The sequence below is a fragment of the Amblyomma mixtum genome, chromosome 3, assembly GCF_055824585.1.
Source record: "Amblyomma mixtum isolate Tamu chromosome 3, ASM5582458v1, whole genome shotgun sequence".
In the NCBI taxonomy this organism is placed as follows: Eukaryota; Metazoa; Arthropoda; class Arachnida; order Ixodida; family Ixodidae; genus Amblyomma; species Amblyomma mixtum.
Genome location: NC_143014.1, coordinates 221,287,224 through 221,310,894, shown reverse-complemented (window position 1 = coordinate 221,310,894; position 23,671 = coordinate 221,287,224). Strand labels below are relative to the sequence as shown.

The 23,671-nt window shown below is 46.5% G+C and overlaps 1 protein-coding gene across 1 annotated transcript; it reads left to right on the top strand.

Moving 5' to 3' along the window:
- Positions 1–2,091: 2,091 nt before the first annotated feature.
- LOC149353758 (acyl-CoA Delta-9 desaturase-like) lies at positions 2,092–23,397 on the top strand. The gene is made up of 6 exons (XM_089582814.1): positions 2,092–2,262; positions 12,086–12,320; positions 15,302–15,432; positions 17,081–17,286; positions 18,994–19,264; positions 21,539–23,397. Exons 1-6 carry the CDS (start codon positions 2,254–2,256, stop codon positions 21,716–21,718), a joined length of 1,032 nt encoding a protein of 343 aa, XP_089438940.1. The 5' UTR covers positions 2,092–2,253; the 3' UTR covers positions 21,719–23,397.
- Positions 23,398–23,671: the final 274 nt, after the last annotated feature.

The window sequence follows — 23,671 nt, the reverse complement described above, 5'->3', positions numbered from 1 at the left end:
TTAATACATTGATTTTGCATTGCGCGCACCCAAATGGAGATCAGTGTTACGTTTTTTACAGCTGCAGCTAAAACATGCATAACTTACAGCGCCGTACCGCAGCGCCACCGCTAGCCCTTCTCCGTTTTGCACGATTAATCGCCTTGAACGAATACTCACTGCTTTTGCGAATATTGACAAAAGTATTCGAGTCGTACTGGATTCGGTTCAATCAATATTCAATTCTTATTCGAACCGGTTTGTAACCAGGCTATTCGTACTCGATTCAGCTTGAAAAAGTACTATTCCTGCACCTCTGTCAAATACTGTTCACGGCGTTTGCTAGTTCACATAAAGAATCACCCAATTTGAGACCTAAAGGGCGCTAAATTCACCTGATACAAGGAAATCACTGCTAGGTGCAGTACACTCTCAGTAAAAGCATCAAGATCGCTCGGTACACAACTGTGTACATAGTACCGGTAACGGAGTAACGGAGTAGTAACGGAGTACCGGTACTGTCCATAGTGCCATAGGAAGAAATATTCTAATAGGGAAAAGGGGCAGATAATTCTTTCTGTTTTTGAGGGGGGGGGGTTGATGGTGGTGTGAAAAGCAGACCCAGATATTTGTTAGGAATGGACCGTACTTCGGGCCGCTAGCTTATTTCGGACTTCCATGCCTTGTGGCGCGAAAATTTAAAGACAGGCTCGCCAAAGTAGTTGGGTACGGCCCGTTTATGCGCGAGGAGGTACCAGTCGTTAAGACACGCGTTCTGCGAAAAAGCCCGGCCAGTCCGTGAGCAAGGCGTTACCTTGTAGTTGGGAGGGTGGCAGCGCTCATGGCCAGAGCAAAATTTTTGAGAACTCCGCCAGCAGACTTCCCCGCCATAGCCCAACAACAGCGCTTAACCCAGTCCTTGCCTCGGCAGCTCATGCAATGTTGTTTTACCCGAGCACAAAAATGGCGGTGTTCCAGGACGCCGAGATGACGGTGTGCGAACGTATAATAAACGCAGTTTCATTCTGCGCCGTTTATGATGCGCAGGTACTTTATGCTGCCAGCTCAGGCAACGATAAGTGCCTCTGTTGAAGACGGGCGCGCGGCTCATGTGCTCATGAGGAAAGGAGAAGTTGCAGCTTTTCGTCTTCCTCTCTTTGTCAACCGCTCCATCCATTTGCGCTTTGTCGTGCGACTTGATGATGAGACCCCAAGTACTATTTATCAGAGAAGCCAGGCCGTTCATTTGCGGCTCGCTTCCAGCGATAAGACACAGCGTTTCCACCTTTTTCGGCAGCCCCCAGGCGGTTACGATGGAGCTCGAGAGGACGAAAGTCGCTCAGAAGCGTCTCGTCGAGCTCATAAGCTCCCTCTTCAGGGCAATTGGATCGCGCCGAGTGCGAGGGGGAGAGAAAGAGAAGGCAGTGTGGCGAGCACAGGGGTGTTCAACCTCAGTTTTTATGCGTGACTTCATTCTGGAAGGTGTTTTTTTGTGTGGTAAAGGGTACAAGACAAAAGCTCCCAGAAGGAAACGAAGATGCGACGGACCCCTGCAAAAAACAAAACAAAAAATAGAAGGCAGAGACAGAATGAGAAAGAGGGAAACACAAGGAAGGTCAGGGAGCACCGAGCTTTCATCAAGGTTGATAGCAACTCTTGCTACTGTATCATGCACGGAGAGGACGCGCTCGCTCGTGTGCAAATTTGAACCAGGAAAACCCTCGCGGCGTGAGCTCATTTACCCGTGACAACGGATGGTGTCGTGTTTTTTCGTATTCTAATTACGTTACTCGCACTTCGCCTGTGCTCTGCCCGCGTCAGTGAGCAGGAAAACGGGGGGGGGGGGGGGGGGGGGGGAGAAAGGAAAATGAGAGAAAGTGCATGCCACCCTTTTGGTCGACTTCAATCGAGTTAAACGAGAGAGAGAGAGAAAAAAAGGACAAGAAAAGAATACGGCGATGCTGGTGCGGTTGCAGGTACGCCACACTGGGAAACAATGGCCGATTTTACGCGCCTACGTCACACGGGGCACAGACAATGAAGTGTCAGCAGCCCCCGGCGTGTTTGACTCAAAAACAGAGGAGGGGGACTGAAAAGTGGCGGAAAGGGTGCGAGAGGTGACTAACGAGAGGAACGTTATAACGTACCGTGCCCGCGCCTCCGGTTGCCACATTTCGTGATCGGCGCACGAGGAGCCACGAAAGGACTTCGCTCCGCACGCGAACAGCAAGCCCCTCCCTGCTCTCGGACTTTAACATCTGTCTACTGCTCGTCATGACAACGGTGAGAGTTGGGACAAGTTGGAGTTGGCCCAACAACTTGACAGACTCTAGGAGTACGAAAGCTTAAAAATTCAATATCTACTAGAAGAATTCACTTAGCAGGCCCGGGCGTGGTATTAAATGTATTCGGCAAGTGTGAAGGAAGACCGCATGCTGTGTCCTTGCACATTGGCTCGAAACGGTTTCAGTTTTAAGTGGCAGCCACCATGGCTTCGTGTTGTGAGAAAAATGTGAACCAACTGCGTTATAATCATTCGTATTGCCCACTGAGGTTCTTAAAACCAACATATAAAGCCCCCATCTCCACTGATAGTTTATAGAGACGTATTTTTACTCCGCCTTAATCAAGAGCCGGTTTCGGAGTCGTCTCCGGGATGCCATTGATAACTTTTCGAGGGGAGCTTGAAGAGCAAGTTTCTTTAGTGTAAATAAGAACTAAGGCAAACTTTTGTCTTACAGCCTGTAGGTTATTTTGGTTCGCCTCCATCAGCTTCGCATGAGCTAACCGAATAGTTAGTTCATGGTAAGTTGAATTTGGGCGGGGGGACACACACCTCAGTATATGTTTCGTATCAACCAGAAAGTAAAAATCCCTGACTGCAAAACATTTCCATGCACTATAATACGAAATCAGCGCAAACGCAGGGAGAGAGTGAGCGTGCACAAGAGGTGCGGAACGCCTGAACATCCTTACGCACTCATGGAAGCTGTTAAAATGATGAATTTTTTGTATGCGGGCTGTAGCAGCCAGTAAAATGGTGTCCGAACTCGCGCAGCTTTCCGTATTAAGTAATGTTTTACGTTGACGGAAGTATTTGTAACAACGATCTCGACCGACGTGCGCAGGCGGTTGCTTATCAATAGTCATGGCCGCGAAAGAGTTTTAGCATAGAGGATAGTATAGACGTATGCCGGATTACAGGATGTCTTATGAGCAAGCGCAGTGGAAGGTGTGCGGCGAAACGGGGCCACTGCTTATGCGCAGCGGGCATCCGGTAATCTAGTATATGTCCACTCTAGTACGTCATCACTATGCTAAAACTTTCAAACTAAGGCGACTTCTGTGTACGCTGTTAACAATATGAATAGTTGGAAAGAGAAAGGAGTGTACATGGTGGACTCTTTTTAAACTGGCTGCGAACTAACCTGATGAAACAGGCCTGCTTTGGGACGTCAATGATAGCTTTAAATATCGGAAATCTCATCACCTGTGGTGACGCTGTTGAAGTTATATAAATACAGGGCATCGACTGTACATGCGTGCACTAGTGCTTCAGTGCTTGATCTAATGAATGGGCACTTAGTTTTAACTCAGTTCTTGAAGAGTGCCAAGGGAAAAACAGCTGCGGCAAGTTCAGTTCAATGGCATTAGATAAATAGCTGTTTCACTGTTTTGAAAAGCAATGCGCGTTAATGACGCATTCATGAAAGCGCGCTGGCTTCTCCATTCGGCAGTCTGTAAAATGTACAGAGAGTGCGACAGGTTTGTCAGCAGTGTCCGGCCTGTGCGCTGGGCATCAAAGAACGCCCCATCCACTCGTAGCCTATGTGTTTGATGTGCTATTCCGGTGCGTAATTGGAGCCACATAGATGTGCAAGAGGCACAACCACGAGTGCGTTATTGGAAGCCTGAAGTTGCTAGTGGGTGTCATTTTTCTTTGACCTGTGGGGCGCTGATCGAGCTCTCTGGCTCTATATGAGATTTGTAGACGACCTCTATAGATGCAGGCGCCTTTTTTTTTTTTGGCTTTGTTTTCCGCGTTTCAATACGATATGCTTGCCGGGGCGTTCAACTTCGATTCTAGCGGACAGACTTATCTGAAGCCAACAGCATGATATTACTGCAGGTAACAGAAGTACTTTACACTGATTGTATCCCAACAGAAGCATCCAGTTCGTTGAAATTGCTGCATTCAATCGGCCGATGTCTTCTAACTGCTGGAATTCGCAGTGCGATCACACTGAGAAAGTTGCACGAGAAAAGTCAGTGCGAAGCGCTGCAGGGGACCCTGATGTGAAAGCCGCCTTTACAAGCAGGCTGCAATAATAACATTGGGGAGCAGTGTTCTCTACAGATCTCAAGTGACAATGTAGCGCTGTTGCATGAGTATGGACGTAAGCACGCGTAGTTAAAACTGGCGAGAATGGTTTAAGGAACTGTGAACTTCCTAGCCAACGACGGGGTTCCTATCGCTCTTAAAATATGCTGAAAGGCAAACAGCGCAAAGACGAAGATCGCAGCAGAAGAAACACACGACGAGCGCTGACTCACAACTGAAAGTTTATTCGAAGACAGCAACACAATATATGGAAAAAGCGGCCAACCTATCAACAAACATACAAACACTCTCCATATATTGTGCTGCTGTCTCCGAATAGACTTCCAGTTGTGAATAAGCGCTCTGTGTTTCTTCTGTTGCGGTCTTCGTTTTTGCGCTGTTTACCTTTCAATATGTACCACAAACTCGCCCGTTTAGCTGTTTTGTTAAAATATGCGTCTGAAACTCACTGTAGTGACAAAGGTTAATATATGGAGTGCAAAGGATGTGAACTACGCGCTTCCCTGCACCAAGGAGTCGCGAAACGCGGCAGCCGCGTTTCGATAGAGGCGAAACGCAAATGTCGGCCCTGTGCTGAGATGTCAGTGCCCGGGGAAGGTACCAAGGTGGTCTAAATTATTCCGCAGCCCTCGACTACGCCACTTATTTCTCTATTCCTTCTTTCAGTTCCCGCTTCATCCATTTCCCTACGGCGCGGTTTAGGTGTCCACCGAGATGTGAGACGGTTACTATGCCCTTTCCTTTCCTTAAAACCAACTTTCATGAGTCAGGCAATCACCTTTAGCTGTAGGTGCCACTGAACGAGTACAGAAAGTGGCCTCTGAGCCTAAGACGAGACGGCACCCATGGTTTGCAGGTTTGCATTCAGTTTACAGTTCTTGGAAATGCTACGACATCGAAGAGGATGGCCTCCAATTGCATAGCACGCAGGCTTGTCTCAAATTATGTGTTTGAGATCTTTCGTGCAGAGGTTTAGGGTTCACAGAAAATTAAGAGTGACGTTGTGACAGGTGCCACGTCATAGCCTTTTGCATTGGTTACTCGCCCCTGAGCATTGTATGGTCAACTACTACCCATGGTGTTATTTAGATAACTGATATAAGCTGCACTTTTCATTCTGTTGGACGAACATTTCAGAAAGCTGCACACGTGAAGCACTCACTTGATTCTCGCAATAGTTAGAACCGGTTGCAATATGTCAGTAGAAGTCGAAGATCAAACTCAAATAAACGACCTTGTAGAATAGAAGAAAAGTCCGCTTCTTGCGGTGCCTGTCTATAAAGGCTCTGATGAATCAGAGGTAAGGCCGGGAATCCCCCAGGATCTCGCCTCTACAACACGTGCATAGGGGCGAAATGCGCCCAGCAATACAAAAGGGAACCGCTAGAATAATGACTGACTCTTGCCGGGGCAGCTGCACGCGGCCGGCCTCTGCGTCCGCTCACGTATAATACTCGGTTTCCTCTTGCGCCACGTTGCGCCTGCTGCGGAAACGTGGAGAGCTCACGCTGGGGTAAACAATGCTTGCCCGAACGTTCAAGAATGCTAGCTTATCTAGAAGAATACCGCATCCAGACACCCAGTCGTACCGGCCAGACGGCGTTTTATGTTAACAGCCTTGGGATGTGAGCCAAGCGAGAAGTGGCGACCCCCCCCCCCCCCCAGCTGTACTGTACTTTTCCTTCGAGCACCTTTGCAGCAATGGCCGTTGGTGGGAAGGTTGGTTTCCATGAGCCCTACCAGCGGTATACCTTTTCCCTCACAAAGAACAGTGTGCCGAGCGTACTAAGTAAAAAAAATTCAGCATAAAAAACGAACAAAAATTGTCTGAGGCTGCGAACGAAACGCCTTTCATGTTCTTCATTTCTACTTGAATGCGAAGAATCAAGTTTGGCTAGTTGTGCAGCCACAAACAAGGACGGTGGCACGATATGATGGTTGAGGGGGGGGGGGGGGGGGGGGGGGGTGGGAGCTGCGGGCAGAAACGGGCTGCAGTGTCGAGGTTACCTGCAACCTCTCTGGCCTGTGAGGGGAAGTCTGATCAAAACATGTCAAAACCTCAAATGTTGACGGAATCAACGCAAGGCTCTCGAGGCGCCCTTTCCCACAAAGAGTTTTTTGAACACTTTAGATGGCAATCTACAGACCGCCTGTGGACTATTCTTTTAAATTTTTGTGAGGAACTACGGGTAGAGTGAAGTTTCTGTTAAGCTGGGTTAAATTAGTTTATTAGTTCCATCATTCGCGGCTCTGCTTTCTGGAAACTTTGCGGACTGTAAGGCGCGAAGAGGATAGAAGCACTCAAAGATATGACATAACTATGTATTGAGGCACCTGCTGAGCTCCGTAATTTCGATACGCGTCGAGACTGCCACTTGTAAACCTCAACTCCACAAAGTTTCCGGCCACTAGCGTGACTTTACTTATACATCATTCTTTTTCTAGTTTTGCAGATTTCAGACATACAGCTTCATTATTTGTAGATGAGTCAAATTACAGAACTGCCGTAAATTTCCACAGATAAGGAGTATGAACTAGTTCTTTTGAACCTGTCCGCTCATTGTGTCGCTTCTCATTGTAGCATCTTGAGAAAAGAAGTCACATGCTTCTCTATTCTATCAGGACCTCGGAAAAGCTGGCACATTTAAATTTCATAAATAGACTTGATTCTTCTGGGCACGTAAATCCACTGTTATCTCAGCTTCGTTGTTTCCGCGCCGTATGAGAGGACTATGGAGGCCGTATCGTCCGCGTATCTCGATAAAAACTGTTACAAGGCACAATTACCTAAGTTCATACCCTAAAGAGAGAGGTACATACATCATATTCTTAGCGATTGTCGCCGTGAATAGCGGCGCGCTTTTCTCAAAGGTTTTATGAACGCAAATTAACAAAGCTGCACCACTCCCTGTTCCAAGCGACAAAAAATTGGCAATGGCTTAGCTCGGCTATGCCAGGATATACGTAGCGAAAGTTAAGGCATAGCTTGGTTTTCAATCCTCCGACATGTTATCAGCCATGCGACACAGCTGGCGAAGCGAGCGGATGTGAGCGCAATGACAAGGCAAGCTGTGTGGCGACATACCAAACGGCGGCGGCGGCTCCGCAGTGAGGCGCGCGATGTGACGTCATGCCAGATGGCGCGGCGAGCGCGTGGCGCCCGCCAGCTGCGGCGGTTGCTATGCAACGCCTCAAGGTCGGTCTATGTGCCTCCTCGGAGCACCGCCACAGCGAAATCGCAAGTTCGTGGCCAATGTAGCTTTCGCTACAAAAATGAAAAACTTTGATGATAAGCAATTGCTCACCATTCCTTTCGGGAGCAAGAAGAAAGCATGTAGCAGTTGATGCTAAGCCTGAGCTAGCGCGCATCCTCCTCTTCGCTGCACCACAGCAATGTTACAAAAGAATACTTATCACCGCATGCACATCACGTAGTGCAGAAGGTTAGGTACAACGCTGCGTCCCACACATAGTCTGGCCTTCAAGATTCTGGGCTGGCCTGCCAGCACGCTAAATGTCGAGACAATGGATTTTAGGACGGCTACACCCGTGTCACATTGCTCACAGAACTGGCAATTAGAGCAAGGTCAGATACTGCTGAGCAGGGAAACTGAGAGCATTTCTCCACCACAACCAGGAGCCACAGCCTCCTTCTCCGTCTGACAAAAAACCGCTATGAGAACTTCTGGAAGCTGCGGACTCCAAAGGTTGTGCGCCATGTGTGGGAAAAGGGTTGTTGGCAACTATCAGAGTAACTATCAGAGTAATGAATGCACGGCGCAACCTCCGCGCAGTTTTCTTCCCCGTATGCATATTTTTCTGCATTGAAATGCTGATCACGGGGTGGTCGGTGCTGGTGGCAAGTTACTTGGTGCAATTTGAGCGGAAAGCTGGCTTTCTGCACAAAAGCACTTAAAATGGAACTCAAGGTTTTGTGAGCCCTTTGGTTTTTATTGCGTCCCGACGATCGCAGCAGATAGAATGTCACTGAGGTTTGGTCAATCTGTCAAGAACCTTTTTTAGCGCTTTGTATGCCAACCGCCGCATGTGTGGCCAGCAAGTATGACCAGATTACTGACCATGTATTAGAAGGGAAGCTGTGAAATAACGTTGCTTGCGCGTTAGCGGCCACGTTGTCGCAATGCTTGAATGTTATTTTACAGCTTCATTTCTCATATCTGGTCAGTAATCCTGTTATACTTTGCGCGACCACATATGTGGCTGCCGGGATACAGGGCGTTAAATTTTCAGCCACAGTATTATGATGAGCTATTTGAAAATATCAATCGCTCATGCGCATCGAATCCTGACTGCGCAGTCGCAAAACCGGAACCTTAACATACAGATAGATGAACCCTGCATTTTGCTTGCACTTCCTTCAGGGCAGTATTTTCGTGAAACAACATCAAACAAAAGCAACTGTCTGGCGAAAAGCAAGTGTCTTGAGATTTTCCTTAGAGCGCTGGTTTCCCGCCGAAGCCAAATAAGTACCGACCTTGCGCTTTGAATGATCAGTGGTCAGAAAAGCGCATTCAGAGTGCGGTTGAAATCTAACATCGCGTGCGAGCTCTTCAGAACATCCGCGGCGACATATATCTTTCGCGTGATCTTTATCGCTGAAGAGAATAGCTCGGGGCGGGGGGTGTTTGGCCAAACATACCGAGGACCGCACTCAGCCTCTTCATGCTTTCGTACTAAAATGGTTTATTTCTGATTTCGTCGCTTTTTCGGTGAACGCTTTGGACGTTTTCGCTTAAATACAGCAAACTTATAAAAAAAAATTACGTCCTGACTCCTAAGAGGCCATGGATGCAGCCCATGCGGGTGTATCATGGGTGAGGGCCTATGATGGATGAAAGCCGCACAACTTTCTTTTGTCTTCGCACTTAAAATAATGCCCGCCTTGCTCTTGAAATCTTGGGTGCAAAATATGCCCATATCGAAGCAATTATTTTCTCATTTGAAATTTAGAGGCGGTTAACAGGGGACACGTATGTTTGCAGATGGGAATTGCAGCCATATTAGACAAATGCGCTTCAATGGCAACACTCGGCCCAACTATAGTCTGCAGCAACAAATTCATTCTTGCTGTGGAAAAATGAGTGCTACCAAAAAAGGAACCGCAGACTGGCGATCCGGCGCCCCTGCAGGTGCCTTGTTTATCTTGAAGAAGGTTCTCTTTCCTATTATTAAACTTATTTTCCGTCGCCGGACAGGCTTTCGTCGAACACTGAAGCAGCAAGGAATTAACTGTGCATTTCACACAGCGAAGTGCAGAAAAGCTGTTTCATTTTGTACTCGAATGGAAAGTGTTTTTCTATTCCTTGATCTCGATATTGTTTTTTTAAGAGAAACAAAAATAAGAGAAAACATTCAATAACAATAATTAGGACACAGTGAATTGTCAATGCATGCATGCTCTATCCACGTAAATAAATTAGTTCAATTGTGTAGACCTGAACCAGAAAACAAACTGTTGAAGAAAGAACCCACAATATGAAGGGGCAAGAGAGAGAAGCTCTTCAATCGAAAAACAAAGAATTAAGCCGGTGTTTAAATTCGCTGACTTGCTACTCTGCGTGAGGGAAGGATTCGGGGAGGGAAAGATGAAACGAAAGCGATTTAGGAAATGGCATGACAGAGTTCAGTACTTCGGCAATGCGCATCGAGAGTGCCGAATGGAGGTATTGCAGTTTGCCAAGGCGACCAATGTCATTTAAATAATCAAATAAAAAGTTCATAATGCGTCTCCGCTGCCTGCGGCAAGCTAAAGGTCCTAATGCACAGTCGAGTGTTAGAGGCACTTGAGTGAGCGATTCCATTAGATGTTTATAATGCGCACGCTCCTCGCCATACACTGAGCATTGTTTGAAGTTTGAAAAGTTTATTCGGCCATATTTACAATACGCCCCCAGGGAGAGGCAAAAAGAGGAAGACAAAGCATGCCTCTTGACGGGGCCAACACCCTGGCTAAGGAAATATGCTCCACTGTTTCTACTAATGCGCAATTGTCGCAACATGGACTGTTCGCATGACCTAAACGGAACTGCAAGGCGGTCGTAAATGCAACATTTAGCCGAAGTCGATGACAAAAAGCTTCCAGATGGCAAGGATGTCTGAGTGATAGTCTTGATCTGAGTTGAGGGTCGATGGAGGGTATTATTATTATTATTATTATTATTATTATTATTATTATTATTATTATTATTATTATTATTATTATTATTATTATTATTATTATCAATACCTCAAATGCCCCAGGAATGGGGTATTACATGAGGGATGGGCTGAATGTGTCACTAATGAGAGATTCGACGGCAGCCTTGAAGTGCAGTGGATCGGAGTGGTGCACGGTGTCGATTGGCAGGCTGTTCCAGTCTCGAGCAGTTTGCACGAAGAATGAGCGAAGATGATCTGTAGTCTGTGCTGGGGGAGGGTAGACTGCTTTGGGATGGTTGGTACGGCTTGATAAGCGATGAGCTGGCAAAATAGCTGAAACATCAAGTTGGCTGTGATAAAATTTATGAAAGAGGCAGAGCCTAAAGATGCAACGTCTGGACTCGAGATTAGTAAGATTAGCCTCAGATTTAAGTGCAGTGACGCTGGTGTGATACGAGTAGTCCGAAAAAATAAATCTAGCTGCGCGATTCTGAACTGATTCGAGGGTGATCGAAAGGTTAGATTGATGAGGGTCCCAGACAAAGCATGCGGTAATGACGTGTCGGCAACCTCCACAACCGTTTTTTTTCTCCATGAACGCCTTTCTTAGCTGGCGTGAAGTAAATCAAGTTTTAATTCCGGTGTTGATGACCCCTGCTTCATTCGATTTTTCGTTAGCTGCGATTCCCCAGTGAACTGGAATCAAAATGTAATGGAGTGACCTGTGCAGTTGCCTAGTGGTGTAGGAGAAAGAAACGGGCTGGTGATTATTTTTTTCAATAGGTTGGACAGATACTGTAGCGCTGTTTTAAAATCCGTGAAGAAAACCCAGTGAACAGGGCTTGGGTGCGAGAGGTAGGAGACAGCTGAAAGGATGAAGGGAGAAAGCAGCAACGTAAACCAAGGATACGCCTCGGATATCGGATATGGGTCGAAGAATCGACTGATGGGCGAGTTGGTTCATGACAATTTCCTGATATTTATATCAGGCCTTGACAAACTCAAAATTTTTTGGGAAAAAAAAACAAAACAATTTGAAAGTATTATTCGTGCTTTCTTTTTTTTTTGTCCGAAAGGCGTTCACATTTGCGAGTTGCGTCGCCTTTCCATTCGATACCTACGCCGTTGTTTCTTGCTTGATACTGTTTTCTTTTGTTTTTGTTGTTACGCTTGACACGCGTATTACTTTTGGAAAGACAAATCCTCCCACTTCCTTGTGGCGTGCTGGTGTGTGTCTTAGTAGGTAAGCACCGCCACTTCGTTGTCCTTATTTTAAATGCCTACCGGACTCCTCGCGTGGGGCTAATTCCACTCGCGCTCTATTCACTCTCTCATTTCTTCCGAGAATTAGTGTAATTACCGCCTGAGGTCGCGCACTTCAAGAGTTGACCTGTTTGTTTCTCTTTTGTTCTTCATTCCACTTTTTGCTGTCACTCACCGCACTTGTTCCTCCCAAACTCGCTGCTCACGTTATACATACCGAGTATCCGCCGCTTGGCTCACCTTGTAAATAAGCGTGCCCAATTTGGTCACCTTGGCGAGACGTCCCTCGCTGCCTGGAGGGCTTTTATGAGTATAATATGTTTGCGCAATTGTGTCTTGCAGAGCGCCGTAACTACCGCCTCAGTGACGGAGAGGAAAAAGCACGACGGCGATGTCCAAGACCGACAGCCTCAGCGGGACAACAGCAGCGACCCCGAGAGCGAGGCGGTCTCCCAGGAGCCCTACAAGACGGAAATCGTTTGGCGCAACGTGTTTCTCTTCTTATTCCTGCACATCGGAGCCGCTTGCGGCCTTTACTGCGCCCTCTTCACGGCCAAGTGGCAAACTAATCTCATGGGTGAGGGAACGGCTCGCTTTGGGTTGGTCGAGCTTGCTGTTGGGAACTCGAAACAGGCGCTCCCAAAGTGCATATTACGCGCGCTAGAAATTGAGCTGCAGTTTTCTTCTGGCGGAAGTTTCGTCACGCTGGCGCCTCTTCTATACGTAGGTTGTACCAACGTCATAGCGGCCGCCATGTCTGGAACCAGAAGCGCGGCGGAAACCTGCGCGTTTTTCTAATCCACTTATTCTCACTTGCTCCGGCCTGCATTGTGGAAGCTATGCCTTGGTCTCCATCATGGAACTTGTGACGTCACATGAAACCCATGTATAGAGCAGCTGAGATGGAAGACACTGAGAGCCGCTGTGCGTGAAAACACTCTCCTTGTTTATGCAAATTTTATGACGGATCCACGGTGGAATTATTTATTACAGCAGCCAAGCAGGTGAAATTATATAAAATGGTGAAGACGATACTGCCAGATGAGCCAAACTGGATTTGCATGCGAAGCTTGTTGTTTCGTACCGTTTAGTTATTTTGTGTCTTTATGCGTTTGCATAACAACATTACATTAAGCCGTTTTAGATTGCAGCCAGCAAGGGTCTGAGGCCCTCCTCATAAAACGAGCTTGCAACTGTAGTTTTCATAATCCTTCCCTCTCAATTAGAGAGAAGAAAGGGAAGGCAGGCAGATTAGCAAAACAAAGCTCGGTTGGCTGCCATACAAGTGGGGAGGGGATAATGGGATAGGAAGTAAAGGGGTCCTAACTGCGCCAAAACATCCAGCTGCTCGTCGCAAACGCGCTCAGAGAAGTTTCATGCTTACAGCTTGGAGTAGCTTTCATACAAAGACACGCCAGCAATTTGCTAGCGAACAAAGGACGACCCTCTGTCCTCCAACTCTGCAACACGGAAAGCGAAGCGAGCAACTTACAAGGAGCACGAGCGACCGTGTCAGCAGTGTTGATAAGGGGATACGGATATTGTGAACCGTAAGTTTAAAGAGAAGGGACACGTGACCGGTTTGGAAATGAAGTAGTACATATTGCGGCGCATGAATAGACCTTGCCGAAGTAGATATCTCATTTTAATCCAAAGTTAAGTAAGTAGTATTCGACTCACTAGAGATTTGCGCATGATTTTCATCACAGAGCCGTTTAATATGAAAATAATTCCCCAAACGAATTTTTTATAACGCTTACATAACTGTGAAAGCGTTTTCTGTGCTCCTTGGCTTGCGCACTCTGAACGTATCTCACCAGCCCCAATCATTTAAGTGACGAGCTTGTGTCCATGCAGCCTAAATTTCTACGACTGCATCGCAAGAGGTGCACAATCTTATGTTCTCCCAAGGCTTCAAATGAAAAAAAAATATGCTGAATAACTCTACCTTTTCCTATATCATGATTTTAATGTTTTTATTAAGCTCTTATCGACGATTTTTATCGACGCTTTTCGCCTACCTGGTGACGTTCAAAAGTTGGTTACTTAATGACTATATTATATAGATTTACATTAAGAAAAACATTCTTGCACTTGTTCTATGTGGCCTTCAATAATACTGGACAAATTCCATTACAACCTCAGTATCCGTTCGATATCATTCGCTATTTTCTTTGTTTCTTGAGAGCCCTCAAGCAGTCACCGTTTATGTTTTTAAAGCGCCTTCCAGAATCTCTAGGATTCTTCGCCCGCGAGGCGGGGCCGTTCGCGTGCTGCTGGATTCCACGTGTTCTTGATGACAGTACTTAACACTACATAAGGCGTCTGTAACTTCAAGATGCTAGCAAGATCCCCCCAACTATGCTCAACTACATTTATGGTGGCATGCTAAGTGGTCGTAATAGGTTCTGAAAAGCACGTTATGTTTCTTCTTCTTACTCTCACCGTGTAAAAACTATCGACCGCAACTCAAGCATCGCCCATTTGCTGCGGGCCGCTGACCATAGACCTCGTGGTATTTGCGGTCTGCAGCTGGGCAGCTCTCTTGAGTTTCAGACTATCTGTGAATCCAGAAAAAAAAAAGGATTAAAATTTAAGTCCCGCATTCCTTTGTGGCCAACCTGAATTGGCCCCGTACGGCTTTCTCGAAACGCCGGAGTAAACTACTGAGGCTGGGTGGAAACGGTCACCCATGCCTGAGAAGCGAACGAGTGGTACGAAAACTGCTCTGCCGTCCCTAGCTTTAATACAGAGCCTTTCCCACAGAGGCCCCGACAAAGGAATGTGCCGTCGCTGCCGATGCTCGGTGACAACTGTCTACATAGTCTGGAAATGCCGGGCCTATTCGGAGCTACGCACAAGAAAGTCCATAGAACTTCCCTTTGCGATCGGCCCGGCCACGTAGGGCGGCTGGGTGCTTCCCATAAAACAGGGCAGCATGGCCGTCGCTCTGCTTTGGGCAAAGTTCGCATGTTTCAGGACATCGAGCAGTATGCTTATCGCAGCCGGACACGACCAGAGCAGCATCCGTCTAGGCTGCCGCGACGATGAGGTTGGGGGGGGGGGGGGGGGGGGGCACACACTCGCACAAATGCACTGATGCAAAGTGCACTTAAAGGGTGCATAGGCCACATTTACTATTTTATTTCAGTGCGTCTAGAAATGCGGATCCCGTCATACGTAGTTACTGAAATGAACTGTGACTCGATATCTGTTCACTGGTTGTTTATTATTTCTGATACTCACCGCAACGCACAGCTTGGTGAATGACTGTGCCGATGGACATGAGCAAGATACGATGGTCAGTAGTTCCATTACGGTACAACTTGCGTAGAATCACGTCGCCCAAATATTTGTGTTGCCGTTTCACTCAGTATGTCTAACACGTCGTCTTATGCAAACCGGCGCCATCAATCAGTGAACACAAAGAGGAAAGCAGTGCACCGGATCACATGCATGTAACAAAGCAACCCTGCATGCTTTGCACCTGCTTGAAGTTCCAGGCAAAGCAGTGGCCCCTGAACACCTGCTTAATGTCCGTTATCTCGTCTCTCGCAGCCTTCATTGGCCTGGGCATTTCCGGCGTAGGCTCGTCCGTGGCAGCTCATCGTCTCTGGTGCCACCGTACATTCAAGGCGAAGCTGCCACTCAGGATAGTGCTCATGATGGCCAACTGCTTCGCGCTGCAGGTGAGCACCCCAAATGTGGTACGCGTTGCGTAAAGCAGGCGCATGCCTCTCAAGCCACCGCAAAAGTTCTGTGCGCGGAGAAATCTTGCTTTTGGGGGGCCTGTAACAAAATACAGACCTAGCAACGCTTTGAACAGGCAGAACTATTCGTCCCCTGCGTTCACGTCGGCTCTAGAACGAGGCAGCCAGATATAGCACCGAAAATAGGCGACATGCAATCACGCAAGGGAACAAATAAAAGCCAAGCGGAACGCAATAAAAAATTAACGGAAAAAATTACATTCGGGTAGTCTTGTGTAGCTTTCGTTTCTGGCGCGCTCACCTGCTCGCTGTGCCTTAACTTTCGTTACGGCAGGCTACTGTAAGTATTGGTAATTGCGATGCATCGCTGTGGATATTCAGAAAGTTGGATGAGATCTACTCAGAACATGCCAGGAAGGGATTGTCTTGTGTCACAGAGTGCCTCGTCTGTGGCGCAAGAATGAAAATAAAAACGAATTAAGGAATAAGATTAGGAACGCAGTGCAGAAAAGAACAACGTGAAATGACAGTGGAAAGTGTAATAAATGAAGAAAAGCAATGAAAAATGGCGCTCGCCGCGGTTAACTGATTCCTATATCATCATTAAGAGGTCTCCGGAAGTGAGGCCATCTTTTTTATAGTATTAAGCTTTACAGCTTCGAATAAACAAAAAAACGAAGGGTGGAGACTTTCCAGCATATTAAGAGCGCTGTACAGGAATGAAGCACTGTTAAATATTTCGGCACAGTCGGTGAAGAGAGAAAAAAGGCTTTATTTTCAGGGAGTGATGTTGACTGGAGGTTTCAATGGCAGCACTTGTGGCTCCATTTTGCAATCATTGATGAATGGCTAGCTTGCCGTAAAAATCTCGCTTGAAACGTGCCGGTGTAAAAATGTATGTCGGAAGACAATAATTTTTCTCTTGTAGCCTATTTAATTGCTAGTTAAAGAACCCATATACACTCTTTTCTGGCAGGCCTCCCTTGCCTTCCTCAATCTCTCGCCATTCGACACAGCATCTGCTGCACGAGCGCCCCTTTTGTTGGATCACTGGAATGCCAACTATTTCCTAGCTTCATTGTATGAGAGGATAGAAAAGCGCGTTCGGAATTATCCTGCTAAACAAAAAAAAAAGATTAAAGAAAGCGCAGCCTGAGGATTTGCAATTGCGTCCCAACAAACTGCGGTACATAGGCGCGTGCCCAAATAAGTTTTCAGAAAACGGAAATTACAAAAATGCTTAAATGATTGGCAGTCTAACTATGCAGCCACAAACTTGTGGGCGTGCTGTGCACTTCCCCGTGCGACCAGTAAAGTGTACCACTCAGTACCAGACCGCGTCCTCAGGCAGCGAGAAAATTTAGTTTAATCGTGGTTTCCGTGTTACGCAAACTTTTGTGCGCCTCTGCGCCTTCCGCAACCATTCAATACCGAAAGAAGCGGGAATGTCCCTGAAACAAAGAAAAAAAACAGCCTCCTTTCAAAAGCTTTAGTAGTGTTGGTTACGTCAGCTCTGACCCACTCCACAAAGGTTTTTCCCCCTTTGGTTATCGCAGCAAACTAGTACAGCTCATACATCCTCACTAAAATATGATGTTGCTACGTTTGGCTGTAATGCCGAGTGCAGAACGACATCTACGAGTGGACGCGTGACCACCGGGTTCACCACAAGTATTCGGACACGGACGCTGACCCGCACAACATCAATCGCGGCTTCTTCTTCGCTCACATGGGCTGGCTCATGTGCAAGAAGCACCCGGAGGTGTTCCGCAAAGGAGCCACCGTCGACTGCTCCGACGTCCTCGCTGATCCCGTGGTCGCTTTCCAAAGAAAGTGAGTTGTACGGCCGGCAAGACAGTGGGCTGTTTTGCTATGCGCTTCAGAGAGAAGAAAACGCGTCTCTGGGACTACCGAGTGCACCACTGCTCGCGAAGCTAAATAACAAACGATCCCAACCACAGCAACTAGACAGAGCAACGAAACAAATTCCCAACAACAAATGGAGTGACAGAACCTAGCGCTAAGGGAGCAGTCTCTAATTTAAGCATTGACAATATGTAGAGGTTGGACTCCAGGTTTAAACAGAAAAAGAAAACGATAAAAGTACGTTGAATATAATTTTCAAAATTCTAAATTAACCAAAAAAGTTGGGTATCCTTGACATGCACAGCACAGTTAGCTGACTACTGAGAAGGCGTTGTACTCAGTCAAAGGAGAAAATTAACAATGCACGGAAGCCAATAGCGGGACGAGGCAGTGGTACCATAAAGTTAAGAGCATGGAGTTGTGCGTTTTGTGGTATTGCTCTACTAGCTTACACCTGAAAACCTCGAAGCTCCACTTCCTCGCTATCTGCTAACCAAGAGCAGTTTGTTCATGGTGATCACCCTACAAGGCCAGTTACTTTAGGTAGGTTTCTCTAGAGCATGTAAGGGCAGCGACGCGAAACCATGCATAAGCGTCACGAAAAAGTGATACGCACTGCCTACAGCGACTGTTCAGCGGTGGTTCCATCGCTGGCGTCAAAACTCAGACCACTTGACGCCCCACACTCTAGCTTAACTCAGCGCAACAACCGAACGATAAGACAACATAGTGTTTAGATGCACGTTCCTTTTAACTTTTTTAAAGGGTATAGAACTTCATTCTACAAACTCTCGATTTATACAAGCGGCAGATTTAGGAGGGGAGGCGGATCCCCAGCGAGAATTTTTTTTTGTGCGGAAAGCATACAAAACCCCGCAATTTTCTTTATGAAGTTCGATAAATTCATTACGCTAATAGGACCCCCCCCCCCCCTTTCTCTAACTTCCCTTGAAAGGGTTGCTTGACCCCTCCAGTATTAATACCTCCCAACAGTATTAACAGTAATAGTCCCTCCTTGCTAGTGCGTTAATCATTGGCAAATCGACTGTTCGTGCTGACAAAAAGCCAAGATAAAGTATAAGTTACTTATGGCAACAAAGGGACAGCACTGTGTATGACTCCCCTAATACATGTTCGTATATAACGGTAATTCACCCATCGGAAGAAACATTCGCTAAAAAAGAAACAAACGAACACTGCGTTCTGAACAAAATGCCAAAAGAAGTCCACCGAAGATAAAAAAAATAAAAACCGAAAGTTCCAACCCCTACCTATATGACATTATCAATAAATGCCACACCCAAGTAATAACACCTTAGCTACAACTGCCTCCACTTGATCAGCTCATGGTGTAATGTTCGCACGTAATGATTAATCCGCGGCAGTACACTTCCACACCTCGTGTTCTTTTTTTTATCACCCACCAAAGAACACAGTCATACCCTTTCTCTCTGCCCAGTTCAGAAACATTAGCCCACAAAGTGTCCAAAAGCGGTACTCATGACTGAGTACTCTGGTTTCCTGGTGTATATGTTGTCGTGTTCATAACTTTCAGTGTCATTAAAAGCGTGTAACCTGGATATTTCTGTGGCCCATGTAACGCAACATCTGTCTGGAACCTTGAAGAATCTCTAGCCTTGATTACTTACGGTTATTCTCCGATCACCTGCGCAGGTACTACGTTCCTCTGGTGACGTTCTTCTGTTTCATTCTGCCAACGTGGGTGCCGATGTGGCTGGTTGGCGAAACTTTCTGGAACGCGCATCTGGTCAACGCCATGCTGCGCTACACCCTCAGCCTGCACATGACGTGGCTGGTGAACAGCGCGGCGCACACCTGGGGCTATCGCCCCTACGACAAAGACATCCACCCCACTGAGAACCCGGCCATCTCTTTCGGCCTCTTCGGCGAGGGCTTCCACAACTTCCACCACACCTTCCCTCAGGTTTGCGCCCTTTCTCTTGCTCATCGGTAAATTTGTAAACGCCCACGTGCAGCAGGAAAGCCTCGAGGTTGAGCTGACATTAATAGCCGCTGCTTTTAATCGCCCTTGTCTAAAAAATGATTGCATTCCAGTAATACGTTGCTTGAATAATTTCTAATCTTTTTTTATTTATTTTTGTCTCCAACGCCTGGCATGTGTATGAGCATTCCCGGCTGTGTCAAGCCACATGTAGGTTAGTCACTCGTCCCTGGTTTTTGAACATCAGGAATTTAGGCTCTTGGCATCTTTATTAGACTTGTGGCATGACATGCGGGGTCGTTTATTCCCTGTACTTGAACGTCTTTTCAGATATATAGTCATAACAATGTTCCCTGATATTTTTTATTTGTGTTTCTGCCACCAGCTTTCATGCCATGACGAATACCTCACAAACGCTTGCATTTTATGAATGATATGCTCAGCTGAACGACATGATGACAATCGAAACAGTGCTCTTTAGGGAAATTATGTGCTAGGGGATCATGCCACTCCTGCGCCACATGTGCGAAAACAGCAATAAAGGTTTGAAGCCGACACGCATACCGAAAGGCCAAATGATGTCAAAGGACACGTACCATAGCAGGAATGAGGTTCAAAGTTTTTCCTACGGATGCATGATGAGCGCAAGACCACAGCATGACAAAACTGTGGTATCTGCGAGAGCCCCACGCCTACTACGATAACAGCGAGACGACCACGAAATTGCCAGTGAACTCGAAACTCCACATGCTAACATCCAGCACACGCACACGTTCTTCAAAACAGCCCAACAAGAGTTTGGCAGTGAGTTCCCTCTTGCCAAAACGAAAAAGTTCATTTCCATCTCAGCATGAATCACTTATAATCATTCTTGTACGCCTGTGCAAGGCACTTGCGAAGCACAACGCGAACGGAGTAGACGTGTGCAGAAGTCGCTGTTGAAAGCCAGCGTGCGCCGAGGTCAGTGGGGCAGCGAAAGAGCAACGCACGCTGCGGATTCTTGTTCCTCTCCCGTAATCTAGGTGGAGCCACCAGCATCGCACAGGCTGACAGGCGCCTCATCTGAAGCGTGCTTTTTCCGTTAACGGATTCGAGCGCGTTCTGTGGCCTCAGAAGTGTTTTCCTGGGTCTCTGTGTGTGATGATGGCTAGTTAAGGCATAGCAAGAACTGTTGCTTAGTACGCCTGAAAGCTTCTAAGCTTACGTGTTCGCGTCCAACAAAATCAAGCCGAATGAAACCCAAACACAGCGCATTGTGAAATCTGCATGGTATCCGTACAAAGGCCTCCTTCAGATTCGGCAAAACTATCTGGGATATTTGATCCTTAAAACTGGGGTGCGTTGCGAATCGAAAAACCTACTTGTTCAGTTAGGCGGCGGAGTGAGTGTATTGAGCTCCGGAGGCGCGAAATATCTGCCTAGTCTGTGTTGCAATTTAAAGCTTCTCGTCACCTAGACTGGCACCAAACTTATCAGGGGTGGGTTTATGGGCAATTCTTGGAGGGGATGGTTGGGGAGACGGTAGGGTTTGTATATAGCGCAATAATGCGGAAATAGCAAGTGTGCAAATGAACAACCGTCACTGGAAACCTGTGTTGTATGAGCAGCATGTTTCACAAACTTACAAATTCTTCCATGTATATAGGAAGCTAAACCTTAGCGTGCATTAAAGGGACGAGGGAAAAAAAAGTAGTCAATTTTACTTTGAAACTGCGTTTCTTCTGGAAGCAAAAATTAAACATGGACCACAGGAAAATCTTTTGGCGAATCCCTTGAGCAGCCTATTAGACACGATCTTGGCCGGCCTTTTTACTCTTTTCATCAACGTAAATTTTTTTCTTTATTGATCAAATATTTAGGGGAATGTTTAGGGGTTTCTTCTTTATTGTGAACAATCCGAGCTAGACGTATGGCCTGCAACATGCCCTCTAGTTTTTTTTTTGTTTTTTTTTTGTTCACGTGCACTCAACGGTTACTGCGGCAAGCAGGAAGAGCAACCAACAATGTTCGGTTCAGCCTCTTACTTGCCATTGTTGGGGCTGGGCTTTCATTTGGACGCTGTTCACATTACACAGGCATATTTTCGTGCATTTCTGGGATGAAACGCCTTTGCCTTTCGCAATGTACCCCACTCCACACCTCTTTCACCTCTGTCTCTCGCTCCGTGACGGTAGCGTGTCGAACGCAGAGCAAGTGGTTAGTGCCGGATCCCACTGCTAGGCAGCAAAACGTAATTCATTCACGTTCTCCCTGCAGGATTACAAGAGCAGCGAGTTTGGGCCCCTGCTTAACCCAGCCACCATCTTCATCGACCTGATGGCTAAGATCGGCCAGGCGTACGACCTCAAGACGACTCCCAAGCACCTCATAGAGAAGCGCATTGAGAGGACTGGGGACAAGAAGCAGCACATTATGAGGGCTTTTGTTTCCACATGAAACCGCCTCGCAGCGTATGTTCGCGGCGGAATGCTCTTGTAAGGACTGCGAAAGGGGAGGGCGTCATTACGCGAATCGTTGTTTCGACTGCTGACTGCGACAAGTCTGCGCACATGCTTGCCTGACTCTGTTAGCACTTTCGTAATCTTTTGCTTGAATTGAAGCCTTGAAGTTTTGTCTCCGCCTCGCAAAAACAAATGAAATATAATTGAGGCTTCTCGGAGAGAAGGGCCGTGGAATGAAAACGAAATGTTAATACAAATCTTTATAGCTGTGTACTTGTGTGTCTCCAGAATGTGTTGGAGCAGGAAATGACTGAGTAGGGAATGCATACTGTACAGCATACGTACGGAATGCAGCAGTAGGTGCTCTTGTCCGACTGCCAAGAGCTGGGAATGCGTTAAGTGCCTCGATGAGTACATAGCGTTCGCAAAAGCGTTCCTTATCCCCGTCTTCTATCCCCACCCTTCTATCTTTTTCAGCACTTGCGGGACAATTAAATTATGGTAAATATGGTTTTTATACAGGTCCACCCTATCTACGATGCTGGACACTTCATTGAAAATTGTTCTCGATCTCGCTTCTGCTATCCTTTCGCGCATAGGATAGTTCGTGGTCCAGCTTTCAATGTCGTAAGGCTTTGCTATACGACTGCTCAGCTGAGCTGAAGGTAGAATGTTTCCTTCAAAATTCTTCTAGTCTTACAACTCAAGTTGTTGTTTATGTGTCTGATGTATGTACAGCGTTTCAAATTCCAATTCGATTATTCCTACAGACAGAGGAGCTGCAGAAAAATCTGCGATACGCAGCTTGACAAAGCCGCAGCACCCTTCCACTTGGCAGCGACTAGCCAGTACAGTTCTTTATACACACATATTACACGCATGAAAGGCAGACTAAACTATGTAATAACAGGCTAGCATTTATCCGCTAAAACAATGAGAAATACAAAAAGTAACATAAAATGATTGCACACATTCAGTAATACAGATACATTTCAAGGGTTGTTTTTTCTATCAGTGGCACATATAGCACGCAAATGACTGTTTGACGATCTGAACAGGTCAAAGTTATTATAATGGTATGTGTTTAGTAGTGAAGGAAGAATATAGCTCAAACTTTTTTTGCCTAAGTTCAAACAAGGTGTGGTATACTGTCCAAACCTCCATGTGTATAGTGTCGCCCGATTCTCGGGTGTGTAACTGAGCAAGATTACTCAGGTAATTAATATTTCTGCGAGATTAAAGTTCATTTGTACCTCCCGATCAATTTGCGCAACTGACACTTACCTCGATCAGCCGTCTCGTCATTCACATTTCAAATAGCTGTAAGCATGTAATTAATTCGTCGTGCAAACTCATTGTAAGGTCACGGCTCCCTTTAATGTAGGCGTGTCTTCGGGGCCCTGTTGCTGTACGTTTAGAAGCCTGCCTTATCTTAGCTTGGCTGCCAACGCAAGTATATCGTGATAACAGAGCCAAATAGTGAGATTATCAGCGTACGTCACGAAAGACTAAGCTTCAAGAGCGTGAGGTGCGTGGACGTCGTGTGTTTTGCTTTGCGCAATCTTCACGGCAATCACGGAATGTCTGTTGTCCATTTTGCCTCTTTATACTGATTCCGAATGTATCTGCAGTGTCAATAAATAAAAGGAACTTACTTATCATACGTATATGCAATACCTGCTTATCTTTTTAGAAACCTCTGGGAAAGGAAGCGCTTCTCTGACTTGTTATAAGCATAACTGATTATCCTCAGATCTAAGTAAGACAAGCTTTTGTGAGAGTTGTTCGGACTCTTCTTACATAGCTGCACGGCAAAGAAACCACGCTCATGTATAGGAGAAACATGCGAGGACGAAGCAACGTCCTTCCCTGTATGCACTTTATGTCTTGTGAACATGATTTCTTCGCTCTGCAGTTGTGTCAGAATAACCTTCACCTTGTACAACAT